Source organism: Ranitomeya imitator, chromosome 1 (genome assembly GCF_032444005.1).
Source record: "Ranitomeya imitator isolate aRanImi1 chromosome 1, aRanImi1.pri, whole genome shotgun sequence".
In the NCBI taxonomy this organism is placed as follows: domain Eukaryota; kingdom Metazoa; phylum Chordata; class Amphibia; order Anura; family Dendrobatidae; genus Ranitomeya; species Ranitomeya imitator.
In genome coordinates this window covers 653,740,507-653,758,698 of record NC_091282.1, presented here as the reverse complement: position 1 = coordinate 653,758,698, position 18,192 = coordinate 653,740,507, and the positions used below count along the sequence as shown (strand labels likewise).

General features: G+C 41.2%; 1 protein-coding gene across 1 annotated transcript in view; it reads right to left on the bottom strand.

Annotated features, from left to right (window-relative positions):
* The window catches only part of CASQ1 (calsequestrin 1), a 78,799-nt gene that overhangs the window by 53,340 nt on the left and 7,267 nt on the right, over positions 1-18,192 (bottom strand). Inside the window, exon 2 of the mRNA XM_069728738.1 lies at positions 12,146-12,230. Within this exon, the coding sequence (XP_069584839.1) occupies positions 12,146-12,230 (85 nt within the window). The remainder of the gene's footprint in view (positions 1-12,145; positions 12,231-18,192) is intronic.

Below are 18,192 nucleotides of genomic sequence, written 5' to 3'. Positions count from 1 at the left end.
CCCCAGAACATAACAGAGCCTCCTCCATGTTTCACAGTAGGGACAGTGTTCTTTTCTTGATATGCTTCATTTGTCTGTCTGTGAACACAGAGCTGATGTGCCTTGCCAAAAAGTTCCATTTTCGTCTCATCTGTCTATAGGACATTCTCCCAGAAGCTTTTTGGCTTGTCAACATGCAGTTTGGCAAATTCCAGTCTGGCTTTTTTATGATTTTTTTCAACAATGTTTCCTCCTTGGTCTTCTCCCATGAAGTCCACTTTGGCTCCTACAACGACAGATGGTGCGATCTGACACTGATGTTCCTTGAGCTTAAAGTTCACCTTTAATCTGTTTAGAAGTTTTTCTGGTCTTTTTTGTTACCATTCATATTATCCATCTCTTTGATTTGTCATCAATTTTCCTCCTGCGGCCACATCCAGGGAGGTTGGCTACAGTCCCATGGATCTTACATTTCTGAATAATATGTGCAACTGTAGTCACAGGAACATCAAGCTGCTTGGAGATGGTCTTATAACTTTTACCTTTAACATGTTTGTCTATAATTTTCTTTCTAATCTCCTCAGACAACTGTTTCCTTAACTTCCTTTGGTCCATGTTGAGTGTCATACACATCATGTCACCAAACAGCACAGTGAGTATCTGTAGCCTTATATACAGGCCCACTCACTGATTCCAAGATTGTAGACACCTGTGATGCTAGTTAGTGGACACACCTTGATTTAACATGCCCCTTTTGTCACATTATTTTCAGGGGTACCATCATTTCTGTCCAGTTCTATTTCATGCGTTTTATTTTTTATTTTAAATTTTGTGGAAGAATGGTTGAAAAACAATGTCTGACTTTCATTTGTTCATTTTCATAGATCTTTTATTTATTATTACTTTTGTCAGATTCAAGTTATTTCTTTGACCATTGTGGGTTTTTCTGTCATTAAACGAGGGGCACCAACAATTTTGACCACATGTGTACATTACATTACTGATCCTGTACTGATCCTGAGTTACATCCTATATTATACTCCAGAGCTGCACTCACTATTCTGCTGGTGCAGTCACTGTGTACATACATTACATTACTGATTCTGTACTGATCCTGAGTTACCACCTGTATTATACTCCAGAGCTGCACTCACTATTCTGCTGGTGCAATCACTGTGTACATACATTACATTTCTGATCCTGTACTGATCCTGAGTTACATCCTGTATTATACCCTAGAGCTGCACTCACTATTCTGCTGATGCAGTCACTGTGTACATACATTACATCACTGATCCTGTACTGATCTTGCGTTATAGCCTGTATTATACCCCAGAGCTGCACTCACTATTCTGCTGATGCAGTCACTGTGTACATACATTACATCACTGATCCTGTACTAATCTTGCGTTATAGCCTGTATTATACCCCAGAGCTGCACTCACTATTCTGCTGGTGGCGTCACTGTGTATATACATTACATTACTGATCCTGTACTGATCCTGAGTTACATGAATATTGTATCATACAATTATTAGGTTCTGTAGAAGGATGTATATCTGGGGATTTATTATGATGGAATATAGGCTGAACTGGATGGACAAATGTCTTTTTTCAGCCTTACTAACTATGTTACTATGTTACATCCAGTATTATACTCCAGAGCTGCACTCACTATTCTGCTGGTGCAGTCACTGTGTACATACATTACTGATCCTGTACTGATCCTGAATTACCTCCTGTATTATACCCCAGAGCTGCACTCACTATTCTGCTGGTGCAGTCACTGTGTACATACATTACATTACTGATCCTGTACTGATCCTGAATTACCTCCTGTATTATACCCCAGAGCTGCACTCACTATTCTGCTGGTGCAGTCACTGTGTAGATACATTACTGATCCTGTACTGATCCTGAGTTACCTCCTGTATTATACCCAAGAGCTGCACTCACTATTCTGCTGGTGCAGTCACTGTGTGCATACATTGCATTACTTATCCTATACTGATCCTGAGTTACGTCTTGTATTATACCCCAGAGCTGCACTCACTATTCTGCTGGTGCAGTCACTGTGTACATACATTACTGATCCTGTACTGATCCTGAGTTACCTCCTGTATTATACCCAAGAGCTGCACTCACTATTCTGCTGGTGCAGTCACTGTGTGCATACATTGCATTACTTATCCTATACTGATCCTGAGTTACGTCTTGTATTATACCCCAGAGCTGCACTCACTATTCTGTTGTGTACATATATTTCATTAGTTGGTCATGGTTTCCGTTATTTCCTTCTACATACATTACGAGGACAGGTCCTGTGACCCCTTGTTAGACACAAGGACAATATATTGAGTCCTTGGGAGAAACTTATCTCTTCGGTGAGCGCTTGAGGAGGGCTCCCAACCTCTACATGACAACTCTCAAGATGTTGGCAGGGAGTAGTCAGGTCGACTAGAGGTGTACTTGGGCTTTTCATGTCCGTGCCAGACCCTTCTCGTGGAGCATTACGCCAATCGACCGCTAATGAACAAATGTTTGATCAGAGAGGTTAACGGCGTCTGCTCTGTTTGTTCTTCATTCCGACAAAACATCGTGTTCTCGGTGTGGCTCTGAGCACCCCCAGCCCCCCGGTATAATCAGAATAGGGGTCTCTATGGCAACCAGGCGCTTCACTTTTAAATTTAATTGGACTTAGTGTTTAATGTCTGTAACCCGCTCCTTCTGTAGGATTGTTTACCAGGGAAAAATGATCTGCCTTCTTCTACAGCATAAATGAGAAAGATGAAAGTGTGCCTCACGTCACTCGCACAGGAGAAGGAGCCATTTTGTAGAATGTATTCGTACATTAGGTGTAGCTGGTAGTGTTGGGGTTCATTCAAGAGAGCCAAGGTGGGAGTAGAGCAAAATGTCCACCTCTATCATGTGTGGGAGACAAAATGTCCGCCTCTATCATGTGTGGGAGATAAAATGTCCACCTCTATCGTGTGTGGGGGATAAAATGTCCACCTCCATTGTGTGGGAGATAAAATGTCCACCTATTTCATGTGCCGGAGATAAAATGTCCTTCTCTGTCATGTGTGGGAGAGAAAATGTCTGCCTCTATCATGTCTGGAAAATTTAACCGTGAGCACTACTAGAGAAGGGATGCTAAGGACAGGTTCCCAAACCATATAGATTAATAGTAAGAGACCTAGCACTCAACTTTAGGTAAGATGCAGCAGGAAAAATGTATTGTAGTAAATACAGGAAAACGTTTCGGTCAATTGTGACCTTCATCAGTTACCACAAAAACACAGACATTTGTGTCAGTATAAGGAAAAAATGACAAACAAAATAATAACAATTACAAAAGTATATACAAAGAACATAGCAAACAATATAAGGTCATAATATCACATAACAATATATTGGCAGAGCTAGGAATCAAGCATAATACCAATTCTAATCTCTATTATTGAGTCTATAATCAAGACAAAGTGAAGAAGTGCCCGAATAGGTCAAAAAGGGACATACCAGGAGGTTATTAAATAAAAGCCGGTAAAGGGAATTATAATCGCTGCACGATCCTGTATACAGATAAGAGTGAAGTAAGTGGACTACATATGTAGGTGCCAAGTAGTATAGGAAAGTCTAGTGCACTTACATATATCAAAATTAGTTCAGTGTGGTTGTTGTAGGCAAACCTGCTATGAGCAAATAGGAAGATTCCTAAGGGAGCAATAAGAAGTGACAACTTATAATAATAATAATAATTTTAAAAAAAATTCCTGCTGCATCTTACCTAAAGTTGAGCTCTATCATGTGTGGGGGATAAAATTTCCACCTCTATCAAATGTGAGAGCTAAAATGTCTGCCTCAATCATATGTGTACCCAAAGGAAAAGGAAAGTAACAGACCAAGAATAAAATTCAGAAAATTTTATTAGCAATGATTAAAAGACAAAAAATATGAATAATATTCAAATGTAAACTAAACAAAGGGGATGAGAACACGGTAGAATGAACTCAGAGCAAATCCATATAGTGTATCAATATATATATATATATATATATATATATATACATATATGGGATGAATCAATAAATTACTAATTGTACATGCAACAGCAGGCTCTGGATTACAGAAATGAATGAGCACAAAGTAGATGCAACTATAACCAATAAAGTACCTCTCAACCAAGCATATATGTTAATAAGTATCCTGAAGACCTAAGTGTAACAGATGATAACAAATGTGCCTTTTAAGGACTACTGAAACCCATATAATCTGAGGTAATAAAATTGTACCTATGAAGGGTGCCAAAGTAGCCAGTGAGTATGGGGCAGTGCCGATTATTAATTTACCAAGTGGGCACAAAGTACAGTGTCAGTGCATAATGGAGTTCAGATATACTTCTATAGGAGCCATGTTAGAGAGGTCAAAGGTAGAGTAGTAACGCTGTGTGCATACCCCCAGGAAGAAGCCACGTTGCGAAACGCGCGTCGGGGTTACCTACCTCACGACAAATCCTTCTATCAGCAGGTATGCACACAGCATTACTACTCTACCTTTGACCTCTCTAACATGGCTCCTATAGGAGTATATCTGAACTCCATTATGCACTGACACTGTACTTTGTGCCCACTTGGTAAATTAATAATCGGCACTGCCCCATACTCACTGGCTACTTTGGCACCCTTCATAGGTACAATTTTATTACCTCAGATTATATGGGTTTCAGTAGTCCTTAAAAGGCACATTTGTTATCATCTGTTACACTTAGGTCTTCAGGATACTTATTAACATATATGCTTTGTTGAGAGGTACTTTATTGGTTATAGTTGCATCTACTTTGTGCTCATTCATTTCTGTAATCCAGAGCCTGCTGTTGCATGTACAATTAGTAATTTATTGATTCATCCCATATATATATATATATATATATATATATATATATATATATATATATATATATATATATATTGATACACTATATGGATTTGCTCTGAGTCCATTCTGCCGTGTTCTCATCCCCTTTGTTTAGTTTACATTTGAATATTATTCATATTTTTTGTCTTTTAATCATTGCTAATAAAATTTTCTAAATTTTATTCTTGGTCTGTTACTTCCCTTTTCCTTTGGGTATATGTTATTTTGGAGGTACGCCCTATATATTGTTTGGTCTATAACTTTTGGATATATAACTCAATCATATGTGGGAGACAAAATGTCTGCCTCTATCATGGGTGGGAGATAAAATGTCTCCCTCTATCATGTGTGGGAGATAAAAGGTCCATCTATATCGTGTGGGAGACAAATGTCCACCTCTATCATTTGTGGGGGATAAAATGTCCACCTATATCATGTGTGGGAGATAAAATGTCCTTCTCTGTCATGTGTGTGAGATAAAATGACCTTCTCTGTCGTGTAAGAGACAAAATGTCCACCTATATCATGTGTAAGTGCTAAAATGACCATCAATATCATGTGTGAGAGATAAAATGTTTGTCTCTATCATGTGTGGGAGATAAAGTGTTCATCTCTATCATGTGTGGGAGATAAAGTGTCCATCTCTATCATGTGTGGGAGATAAAATGTCCTCTATCATGTGTGGGAGACAAAATGTCCATCTCTATCATGTGTGGGATATAAAATGTCTGTCTCTATCATGTGTGGGAGACATAAGGTCTGCCTTTGTCATGTGTGAGAGATAAAATGTCTGCCTCTATCATATGTGGGAGACAAAATGTCTGCCTATATCATGTGTGGGAGATAAAATGTCCATCTCTATCATGTGTGGGAGATAAAATGTCCTCTGTCATGTGTGGGAGACATAATGTCTGCCTTTGTCATGTGTGAGAGATAAAATGTCCGCCTCTATCATGTCTGAGAGATAAAATGTCCGCCTCTATCATGTATGGGAGAAAAAATTTCCATCTGTATCATGTGTGGGAGATAAAATGTCCACCTCTATCATACGAGGGGCGATCCAAAAGTAATGATAATCGGTTATTTCTATTGCACACAGAAATTAAAATAAAATGTTTTCTTCTCTCTTAGGTACCCACTAGTCCAGGAAAAAAAAATCACTTAAATAGACCACGATTCCCGGGAGCTACATTCATTTGAATATGAACTGCCGAGGAGTGATCAAAATGGAAAAAAACGAGCTCAGAGCTGTCATCAAATACCTCTGCTTGATAAAAATGACTACCAAAGACATACACAGCGACTTGGTGGAAACATTGGGGGACTCTTGTCATGATTAAGGGAGCCTAGTCTCCAGAAACGCGTTGAGATTCTTGCCCATATGGTTGTGCTGAAGTCTGTATCCTCCATGTTCAAAGTTTGTTAATAAAGAAAAAGCTTGTTTACGGACTCGGTGAAGCTGGACATTTCTTTCTTTTTCTGGACTCTTCTCCTCCATATTCCACAGTTGCATGCTGGGCCAAGGAATTTAAGCTGGGAAGAACATCGACGGAAGATGAACATCGTGAAGGACGCCCATCCACGTCCCTCAATGAAGAAAACGTGAAAAAAGTTGAAGAAGTTGTATTGGCAGATCGAAGAGTGACTATCAGGCATGTAGCGGAGGTCACAGCGATCTCATATGGCAGTATTCAAAGAATCCTTGCAAAAGAATTGGATATGAGAAAGGTCTCCGCGCGTTGGGTGCCAAAAATGTTAACCGACGAGCAAAAGAAGACACGAGTTGACATTTCAATAGCAAATCTCGAAAAGTTCCAAGCAGACAAGGAAACATTTTTGTCACGTTTTTTGACCATGAACGAGACCTGGATCCACCACTTTGATCCCAAAACTAAACAACAATCGATGACATGGAAACGAGCCGACGAACCGACGCCGAAGAAATTCAAAGTGTCAAGCTCAGCAGGGAAGGTTATGGCGTCCGTTTTTTGGGACGCTGAAGGAATTATTATGGTGGACTATTTGGAGAAGGGAGCCACTATTACGGGCTCCTACTACGCAGAACAAATAAGAAGATTGCGGGAGGCAATCAAGGAGAAAAGGCGCGGCAAACTGCGGGCTGGAGTGCTGTTTCACCAAGATAATGCGCCAGCTCACAAAGCTGCAGTTGCCATGGCTACCATTTAAGAAGCGGGCTTTGAACTGGTGGAACACCCCCCCTATTCGCCAGATCTAGCCCCCAGTGACTTCTTTCTCTTTCCTCGGCTCAAGGAACACCTCCGGGGCAAGAAATTTGACGACAATAGCGACGTGATAACCGCTGTTGGGGATTTTTTTTAGGGTCAAGATCAATAATTTTTTTCTAAGGGAATTCTAAGTATAGAAAAGAGATGGACTAAATGTATAGACTTGCTAGGAGACTATGTAGAAAAATAAAAAAATGTTTTGACTATATTCATTGTGTTTAGTATTGATTATCATTACTTTTGGATCGCCCCTCGTATGTGGGAGACAAAATGTCCCAATCTATCATGTGTGGGAGATAAAAGGTCAGTCTATATCATGTGTGGGAGACAAATGTCCGCCCCTATCTTGTGTGGAGGATAAAATTTCCACTTCTATTATATGTGAGAGCTAAAATGTCCACCTCTATCATGTCCACCTCTATCATGTGTGGGAGATAAAATGTCCGCCTCTATCATGTGTGGGAGATAAAATGTCCACCTATATCATGTTTAAGAGCTAAAATGACCACCTATATCATGTGTGGGAGGTAAAATGTTCATTTCTATCATGTGTGGGAGATAAAATGTCCGCCTCTATCATGTGTGGGAGATAAAATGTCCACCTATATCATGTTTAAGAGCTAAAATGACCACCTATATCATGTGTGGGAGGTAAAATGTTCATTTCTATCATGTGTGGGAGATAAAATGTCCTTCTCTGTCATGTGTGGGAGACAAAACGTCTGTCTCTATCATGTGTGGTAGATTTCATGTCTGGTAGATAAAATGTCTGTCTCTGTTATGTGTGGTAGACACAATGTCAGCCTCTATCATGTTTGGGAGACATAATGTCCGCCTTTGTTGTGTGTGGGAGACATAATGTCCACCTATGTCGTGTGTGGGAGATAAAATGTCCGCCTCTATCATGTGTAGGAGACAAAATATCTGCCTCTATCATGTGTGGAAGATAAAATGTCCACCTCTATCATGTGTGGGAGATAAAATGTCTGTCTTTATCCTGTGTGGGAAATAAAATGTCCGCCTCTATCATGTCTGAGAGATAAAATGTTCACCTCTATCATGTGTGGGAGACGAAATGTCCGTCTCTAAAATGTGCGGGAGATAAAATGTCCATGTCTGTCATGTGTGGGAGACAAAATGTCAGCCTCTATCATGTGTGGAGGCATAATATCCGCCTTTGTCATGTGTGGGAGATAAATTGTCTGCCTCAATCATGTCTAAGAGATAAAATCTCCACCTCTATCATGTGTGGGAGACAAAATCTCCGTCTCTATCATGTGTGGGAGACAAAATGTCCGTATCTATCATGTGTGGGAGACAAAATGTCCGTATCTATCATGTGTGGGAGACAAAATGTCCATCTCTATCATGTGTGGGAGATAAAATGGCCGCCTCTATTAGTGTGGAAGATAAAATGTCTGCCTTCAGTGTAGGCAAAGGACAAAACAACTTCCCCTACACTTACCTCAGAACTTGAAAAATAGAAATGAAAGATTCACACTGCGAAGTTCACTGCAGTAGTATTTCTATTGCACCATGTCACTTGCCTAACCTCACCTAGTCCTGTATATGAGCACACAGATAAATATTCTCCTAGTTATGTCCATTATTGTCCTCACACAGTACAGTACCTAGCGACCCCCACACACAATATGATATCCTTACAGAACATTTACTCACGCACCTTATGATGTTCCCAAGTACACCCCCCACACCTTATGATATCCATGCAGTACATTTCACGCACAGTATGATGTCCCCAAAATACATACAACCACACATGCAGTATGATGTCCCCACAGTTCATTCTTCCTCATGCACACTACGATGTCCCCTATGATGTCCCCACAGTACATTCTCCCCACACACAGTATGCTGTCCCCACAGTATATTAACTTGGGCACAGCATGATGACCCCACTGAACATTCCCCCCACACACAGTATGAAGGCCCCACAGCACATACTCACACACACAAAGTATGATGTACTCACAGTACATTGCTCCACAAAAAGTATGATGTCCCCATAGTAGGTTCCCTTACACACACAGTATGATGCCCCCACTGGTATATGCCCCCACAATACATTCCTTCACACACAGTATAGTGATCCCACAGTAAATTCCCACACACAGTAAGATGTCCCCAACTACATTCCCCCACACAGTATGATGTAACCAAAGTATATTCCCCCACACACAGTATGACATTTCCACTGTAAATTATCCCATTCACATGCAGAGTATGATGTCCCCACAGTACATTCCCTCACACACAGTATGATGTCCCCACAGTACTTCTTCCTACACAGTGTGATGTCCCCACCATAGATTCCTCCAAAGTGTGATATCTCCAAAGTTCAGTCCCTCCACACACAGTATGATTCCCCCACAGTACATTACCTCCACACACAGTATGATACGCCTACAGTACATTCCCCCACGCACATTATGATGTACCCACAGTATATTTTTTCACACACAATACATTTTCCTACACATAGTATGATGCCCCCACAGTTCATTCTTCCCCATACAGTATGATGTCCTCATAATATATTCCACCACACGCAATATGATCTCCGCACAGTCCATTCTACCCCACACAGTATGATGTCCCCATAAAAGATTCCCCCAAACACAGTATGAAGTCCTCACAGTACCTTCCCCCCACACACCCACAGCTGATCTTTTCTGCTTGTCACATTAGCTGAAGAATCTTCAGTCTTTACCTATATAGTACAGTGGAGTAGGGATCTCATGGTTCCCTGCTCCATCATTGTAGTCAACTGAACAGCTGAACGGATACCGAATTTCATGACTGTTCCTCTAGATCTTGGATAGTTGGGAAGTATGCAAATAACATTGTGCTGTGATTGGTTTCTATGGAGAACAAAAACAGTTTTAATTTGGACCACTTCAAAATGATCTCCAACATGGGTCCAGTTTTAGTGACCTCTAAGTTTACGATGAATTCTAAATATTCAAACATGATTATTGGCGCAGATTTTGCCACTTTTTCATTGCAGGCATAGATTTTATTTCCTGGCATTTAACCCGTCTTAAAGGGATATTCCGGTAACAAGACTTTATCACCTATCCATAGGATAAATCAGTGAGGGTCCAACCTCTCAGGCCCCAACCAGTTTGCTGGCATGGGGCAACTTTGTCCCTTGGAATTTATGAAAGATCAAACTAATGTCTACCAAGTAATTACAGTGCCTTGGGAAAGTATTCGGCCCCCTGGAACTTTTCAACCTTTTCCCACATATCATTCTTCAAACATAAAGATACCAAATGTACATTTTTGGTGAAGAATCAACAAGTGGAACACAATTGTGAAGTTCAACTAAATTTATTAGTTATTTTAAATGTTTGTGGAAATTCAAAAACTGAAAAGTGGGGTGTGCAATATTGTTCGGCCCCTTTACTTTCAGTGTAGCAAACTCACTCCAGAAGTGCATTGTGGATCTCTGAATGATCCAATGTTGTCCTAAATGCCTATTGATGATGAATATAATCCACCTGTGTGTAATCAAGTCTCAAAATAAATAAATAAATGCACCTGCTCTGTGATAGTCTCAGGGTTCTGTTTGAAGCACAGAGAGCATCATGAAGACCAAGGAACACAACAGGCAGGTCCGTGATACTGTTGTAGAGATGTTTAACGTCGGATTTGGATACAAAATGATTTTCAAAACTTTAAACACCCAAGGAGCACTGTGCAAACGATCATATTGAAATGGAAGGAGTATCATACCACTGCAAATCTACCAAGACCCAGCAGTCCCTCTAAACTTTCATCTCAAACAAGGAGAAGACTGATCAGCCAAGAGGCCCATGATCACTCTGGATGAACTGCAGAGATCTACAGCTGAGGGGGGACAGTCTGTCCATAGGACAACAATCAGTCGTACACTGCACAAATCTGGCCTTTATGTAAGAGTGGCAAGAAGAAAGCCATTTCTCAAACATATCCATAAAAAGTGTTGTTTAAAGTTTGCAACAAGCCACCTAGGAGACACACCAAACATGTGGAAGAAGGTGCCCTGGTCAGATGAAACCAATATCGAACTATTTGTCAACAATGCGAAACAATATGCTTGGCGTAAAGGCAACACAGCTCATCACCCTGAACACACCATCCCCACTGTCAAACATGGTGGTGGCAGCATCATGGTTTGGGCCTGCTTTTCTTCAGCAGGGACAGGGAAGATGGATAAAATTGATGGAAGATGGATGGAGCCAAATACAGGACCATTCTTGAAGAAAACGTGTTGGAGTCTGCAAAATACCTGAGACTGGGACGGAGATTTGTCTTCCAACAAGACAATGATCCCAAACATAAAGCAAAATCTACAATGGAATGGATCACAAATAAACGTATCCAGGTGTTAGAATGGCCAAGTCAAAGTCCAGACCTCAATCCAATCGAGAATCTGTGGAAAGAGCTGAAAACTGCTGTTCACAAATGATCTCCATCAAACCTCACTGAGCTCGAGCTGTTTGCCAAGGAAGAATGGGCAAGAATTTCAGTCTCTCGATGTACAAAACTGATAAGAGACATACCCCAAGCGACTTGCAACTGTATTCGCAGCAAAAGGTGGCGCAACAAAGTATTAAGTTAAAGGGGCTGAATAATATTGCACGCCCAACTTTTCAGTTTTTGAATTTCCACAAAAATGTAAAATAACCAATAAATTTCGTTCAACTTCACAATTGTGTTCCACTTGTTGTTGATTCTTCACCAAAAATTTACATTTGGTATCTTTATGTTTGAAGCATGATATGTGGGAAAAGGTTGAAAAGTTCCACTGAGACGAATACTTTCGCAAGGCACTGTACTTCTGTTACTATAAAAATAGAAACCCCTGTAAAGAGAATCTTATCAAATGTAGTATTTCAAGTCCTTTTGCCCACTAGAGGGCAGGTTATGTCCTAAGTGTCAAAACTTCTAATCTAACTTTGTAAATACTGAAAAGAAAGTGAGGCTCTTTTGACACTCACCTAATTTTTTGGCTACTGCAGCATCGTGTTCAGAGTCCACCAACCCAAATCCCACGCCTTTATCTTCTAGGACTTGGGCAGCTAACTAGGGGAAAAGACAGAAAGGGAGAAAAAGAGGAAAGAAGAAGAAAGAAAATGTTTTAGGACTGTAAAACCAGACACAGGGTTTGGTACATTATACGAGATAACAAATATATTTGAATTCATAGCGGAGCCCGGTACTGTAAAAGCAGATCTGATCACAGCTATATAGAAATCATATCTGAGTCACATGAAAAAGGTTTAAGTTTTGAAAAATATAAACTATAATACTGCCCCCTATTTACAACATAACTACTATAATACTGCCTCCTGTGTACTAGAATATAACTACAATAATACTGCCCCTACGTACACGAAAAAAAACTGCTATAATACTGCCCCTATGTATAAGAATATAACTACAATAATACTGCCCCCTATGTACAAGAATATTACTACTATAATACTGTTTCCTATGTATAAGAATATAACTACTATAATACTGCCTCCTATGTACAAAAATATAACTAATATAATACTGCCCCCTTGGTATAAGAATATAACTACTATAATACTGCTTCTATGTACAAGAATATAACTACTATAATACTGCTCCTATGTACAAGAATATAGCTACTATAATACTGCCCCCTATGTACAAGAAAATAACTACTATAAAACTGCCTCCTATGTACAAGAATTTAACTACTATAATTCATCCCCTAAGTACAAGAATATAACTACTATAATACTGCTTCCTATGTACAAGAATATAACTACTATAATACTGTCCCAATGTACAAGAATATAAGAACTATAATACTGCTCCTATGTACAAGAATATAACTAATATAATACTGTCCCCTATGTACAAGAATATAATTACTATAATACTGCTCCAATGTACAAGAATATAACTACTATAATACTGCCCCCTATATGCAAGAATATGACTACTATAATACTGCTTCAATGTACAATTATATATCTACTATAATACTACCCCCTATGTACAAGAATATGACTACTATAATATTGCCCCTATGTACAATGATATAACTACTATAATACTGCTCCTGTGTACAAGAATATAACTACTATAATTTTGCCCCTATCTACAAGAATATAACTACTATAATTCTTCCCCCTATGTACAAGAATATAACTAGTATAATACTGCCTCCTATGTACAATATAATTACTATAATACTGCCCCCTATGTACAAGAATATAACTACTAATAGATAGTGGCCCGATTCTAACGCATCGGGTATTCTAGAATATGCAGGTCCACGTAGTATATTGCCCAGCGACGTAATATATTGGCCAGCGACGTAGTATATTGCCCAGTCACGTAGTATATTGCCCAGCCACGTAGTATATTGCCCAGCCACGTAGTATATTGCCCAGCCACGTAGTATATTGCCCAGCCACGTAGTATATTGTCCAGTCATGTAGTGCCCAGCCACATAGTATATAGCACAGCCCACGTAGTACGGTATATTGCCCAGTCACGTAGTAGTATATTGCCCACCCACATAGTATATAGCAGAGCCACGTAGTATATTGCCCAGTCACATAGTATATTGGTCAGCACAGAGCCACGTAGTATAGAGACTTAAAAAAAATAAAAATAAACATATACTCACCTATAGCCCGTTGAAGTCCTGCTATACTTACCATCCGCCTCCTTTTTCCGCTCCTCTCCACGCTCCCGGGACCGCTCCATTGCAAGCGGCAGCTTCCGGTGCCAGAGCAGAACCTATGATGACGTCGCGGTCACATGACCGTGACGTCACGGCAGGTCCTTGTCGCACACCAGCCCTGGGACGGGACCGGAAGCTGCCGCTTGCAATGGAGCGGTCCCGGGAGCGTGGCGAGGAGCGAGAAAGGCGGCGGAGGGTGAGTATATCAGGTTTTTTGTTTTTTTTAAATTATTTTTAACATGACCTATTTTTACTATTGATGCTGCATAGGCAGCATCAATAGTAAATAGTTGGGGACACACAGGGTTAATAGCAGCGGTAAAGGAGTGCGTTACACCGCGGGCCGTTACCGCTGCCATTAACCCTGTGTGAGCGGTGAGTGGAGGGGATTACGGAGCGGGCGCCGGGCGGTGAGTGCAGGGGAGTAGGGGAAGGACTAATCGGACTGTGGCCGTCGCTGATTGGTCGCGGCAGCCATGACAGGCAGCTGCCGAGACTAATCAGCGAACGAATAACCGTGACAAAAGGACAGACAGACAGACGGAAGTACCCCTTAGACAATTATGTATATAGATAGATAATACTGCCTCCTATGTACAAAAATATAACTACTATAATACTGCCCCCTATGTACAAGAATATAATTACTATAATACTTCTCCAATGTACATGAATATAACTACTATAATACTGCCTCCTATGTGCAATATAACTACTATAATACTGCCTCCTATGTACAAGTATATAACTACTATAATACTGCCCCTATGTACAAGAATATATCTAATATAATACTGCCCCTATATACATTGATATAACTACAGCACTATAATACTGCTCCCTATGTACAAAAACTACTATAAGACAAATCAGAACCTGGAGAGGTAAAGTTTGGACATCTCTACAGTAATTCCTGACCACTTTGTGAGCTCAGAGGGAACCTTCCATTCTTTAAGAACATCCAATTACTCTGATTTATATCTTAAATTTTAGATTTCTTAGAATTCTTTTTAAATTTTCATTATTTTTTTAACATAGCAGATAATAGACATGTACTAGTTGTCCTGGATTCTTGCGCCCTGTATCCGCCAGTTGGCTCTTCACTTTTTTATACAGGGTAGAAATTATTTTTACAAGGCAGCCTTGTGAACTCTGTCTATCGTCTGTCTTCCATGACACCTCGCTCTCATGACGCCACCCACGTAAGAATCTATTATGTTTGGATGCACTAAGTGAGATGAGCAGATGCTCAAAACGAGAAAAATAATAAAAAAAAGCCCATGCTCTCTGTAGTAAACAGTTGGCTACAAGAAAAGAATGGATTTGCAGTTTGTGATGCCATCTTGTGGAAGAATCACCTATGTTTGCAGCTGGCATAGGCTTGAGTAGAACATCAATAACTTCTACTCCAGTCAGGTGTAATATGCAAAAGTGTAAATGAGCGGGCTTGGTCCATAGCTGGGCATACTTAGGGTGGATTATAAGGGGACATCTTATTACCCCGGAAGCAACCGGTGAAAAAGAGGAATAGTAGGTTGATCCCACCTATCTCTATGGCTGTTGAAAACTTTTACAGGACTCTGCCAACCATAAAAATATGATCAACCCAAAGGTCACATTCCCTCTTACAAGTAACCGGAAGGAGAGTGATGAACTTGTGTTGGGTTTCACAGACTAAGAAGTTCCCAAGGTAGAGAAGTCCAGGGTTGGGAGGAGATAAGAGATAAGAGGTGTTCCAGGTAGAGAGGAGTATCGGATTTAGAGGTTGCACAGTCTAGAAGGAGTCATGCTGGACGAAGTCCCAAACTAAGGACAATGGTTTAGTCCTGTATAAAAGTAGAGAACAGCACCGGGTGGAGAGATGTCACGGGCCATGAAAGGTCAAAGGTAGAGAGAAGAACCAGTCTAACTGGTGTCCTAGTCTAAGAGGAGTCCAAGGCTAAGAAGAGTCTCCCTAAAAGGTTTATAAACTAAAAACCCTAGAGAAAGAGGTGTCCAAGATAGAGTTAAGGCCCATGTAAAGAGAATACCAAGCCAAAAGTTTTCCTAAGCGAAGAAGATCTGGAACTATAAGGAGTCCCAGGCTAAGAAAAATTCATAACTTATAGATATCTTCGTTCTATGAGAAGTTGGCGGCTAAAAGATGTCTCTGCTAAGAGTCTTGGTATGATAGGTGGAGTCCCAGTTTGATAGGTAGAGTCATGGAATGATAGGTGGAGTCCCGGGAAGATAGGTGGAGTCACAGAATAAGAAAAGTACTAGGATAAGAGGAGTCATGGAATGAGAAAAGTACTAGGATGAAAGGAATCTTGGAATGAGAAAATAATAATAATAATAATCTTTATTTTTATATAGCGCTAACATATTCCGCAGCGCTTTACAGTTTTGCACACATTATCATCGCTGTCCCCGATTGGGCTCACAATCTAGAATTCCTATCAGTATGTCTTTGGAATGTGGGAGGAAACCGGAGTGCCCGGAGGAAACCCACGCAAACACGGAGAGAACAAAAGTACTAGGATAGGAGTAGTCTGGGGATAAGAAAAGTACTAGGTTAAGAGGAGTCATGGAGTAAGAGAAGTCCCAGACAGTGAGTAGTCCTGGAGAAGGTGGTCATCTAAGTGTCACGTAAGTGTCCTAAGAGCTGATCATCTGTGCATGCATTCGTTCCTGATCACCCCGATCAATCATTGCCTTGTGTAAACACAACCAGTGATCTAACAACAAAATTAAATTGTCAGCAGCAGATTCTCATGTAAAACGGGGATGCGCTGGCGATAATAATTGTAACTAGCGTGAAGATTTTTACCATTTCTGCAGAAACCCGTGACACCGATTTACTTGCTAGATTAGCACCCTGGTGGGATAAATCAAACTTAAAGGGACACGTAAATGCATTGTGCATGATCCTATTTGACTGGGACTTCCTCTCTTTCTTGTCTGATCATAACTCTTCCATTTCTGGGACTCCTCCATGTCTAGAATTATTCTCTCTGGGACTCCTTTCTTTTCTTATCTACTTTATGTTGTTAACCCCCTATCCATTGAACTCCTCTCTTTCTGGGACTCCTTTCTGCCTCAAAGTACTCCCTATCTGTGTAAGGAGGAGAGCCGACCCTGGTGTGCCTTGTCTGGGATGAGTCCGGAACCATCAGTGCTGTCACCCGACTTGCAGGGGGTAAGCTTAGTTCACTGGACAGACCTTTGAACTTGAGACCGGGGGGGGGGGGGGGGAGGCGTGAAGAATATAAAAGGGTGACAGTGTGCGAGCACAAGGACAGAGTGGCAGCAGGAAGCTGTAGTGCACGGAGGTCGACTGTGAGTCCTCCCTTGCTGTATAGTCAGGACAAAGTAGGCCTATGCCCGAGGGGCCCACGGAGACTTACCGGAGACGATAGGCAGAGACGCCTCCCGATATCCCTGACAGTACCGACCCCCATAACGCCACTGAGCATGAGTGATTCCTCTTCTTGACCTCACCGCAGGGGGCGCATCTCAAGACGAGTCAACCAGGCCGCAGACCGAATACGGCTGCCTGATATTTCTGCTTCCGCATACTGCAGCACTGTGCTGGCGCTTAAAAGAAGGGACTTTCATCTTCTACAGTGGTTGTCCTCTTGGATCCAGGAGCCGCGACTGGACATCTCAGGACCACCGACGACATCAGGACTCACGACCTCTTCAGGACCAGGACGACTCCGGATCCTTCAAGTATTCAAGCCGGGACGCCTCCGCCATCATCGCAGAGACTGCTCCTCATCTACGTCAGATTGATAAGTTTGATACCTTTGAACTCTCCCCTACCCAATCTTACCACTGTTGCCCCCAAGTATACCAAGTATAGCTTGTTCATCCTCCCCTCCATTTATCCTCTCCCTGTGTGGAGTAACGCTGTTACATTAAATCCCTCTGTTAACCCTTGTTCTGCCTCCGACCGTTACTGCATCCTGGTACCTGCTTTCATTTGGACTCCTTTATGTGTAGAAGTCCGATCTGACTTAGACTCCACTTTTGGGACTTCTCTGCTTGGGTTTCTTTGCACCCTGGACTCCTCTGTGCTTGAAGGTTTCTATCTAGGACTATTCTATGCCCTGGACTCCCCACTGCTCAAGAGTCCTCTTTGTCTTGGACTACTGTCTGCACTGAGCTCCTTTTATACATGGATTCCATTCTGCTTTAGACTCTTTGTCTAGGAGTCTTCTCTCAGTCTGGAATGACTATGAGTCCACCTAAGAGAGTGCATGAGTCCAAGTGTATTCAGTCTCTCCCCACCCAGTCGTACATAAAGCTATTCAGTCTCGGGCCATCCAGTCTGACAGC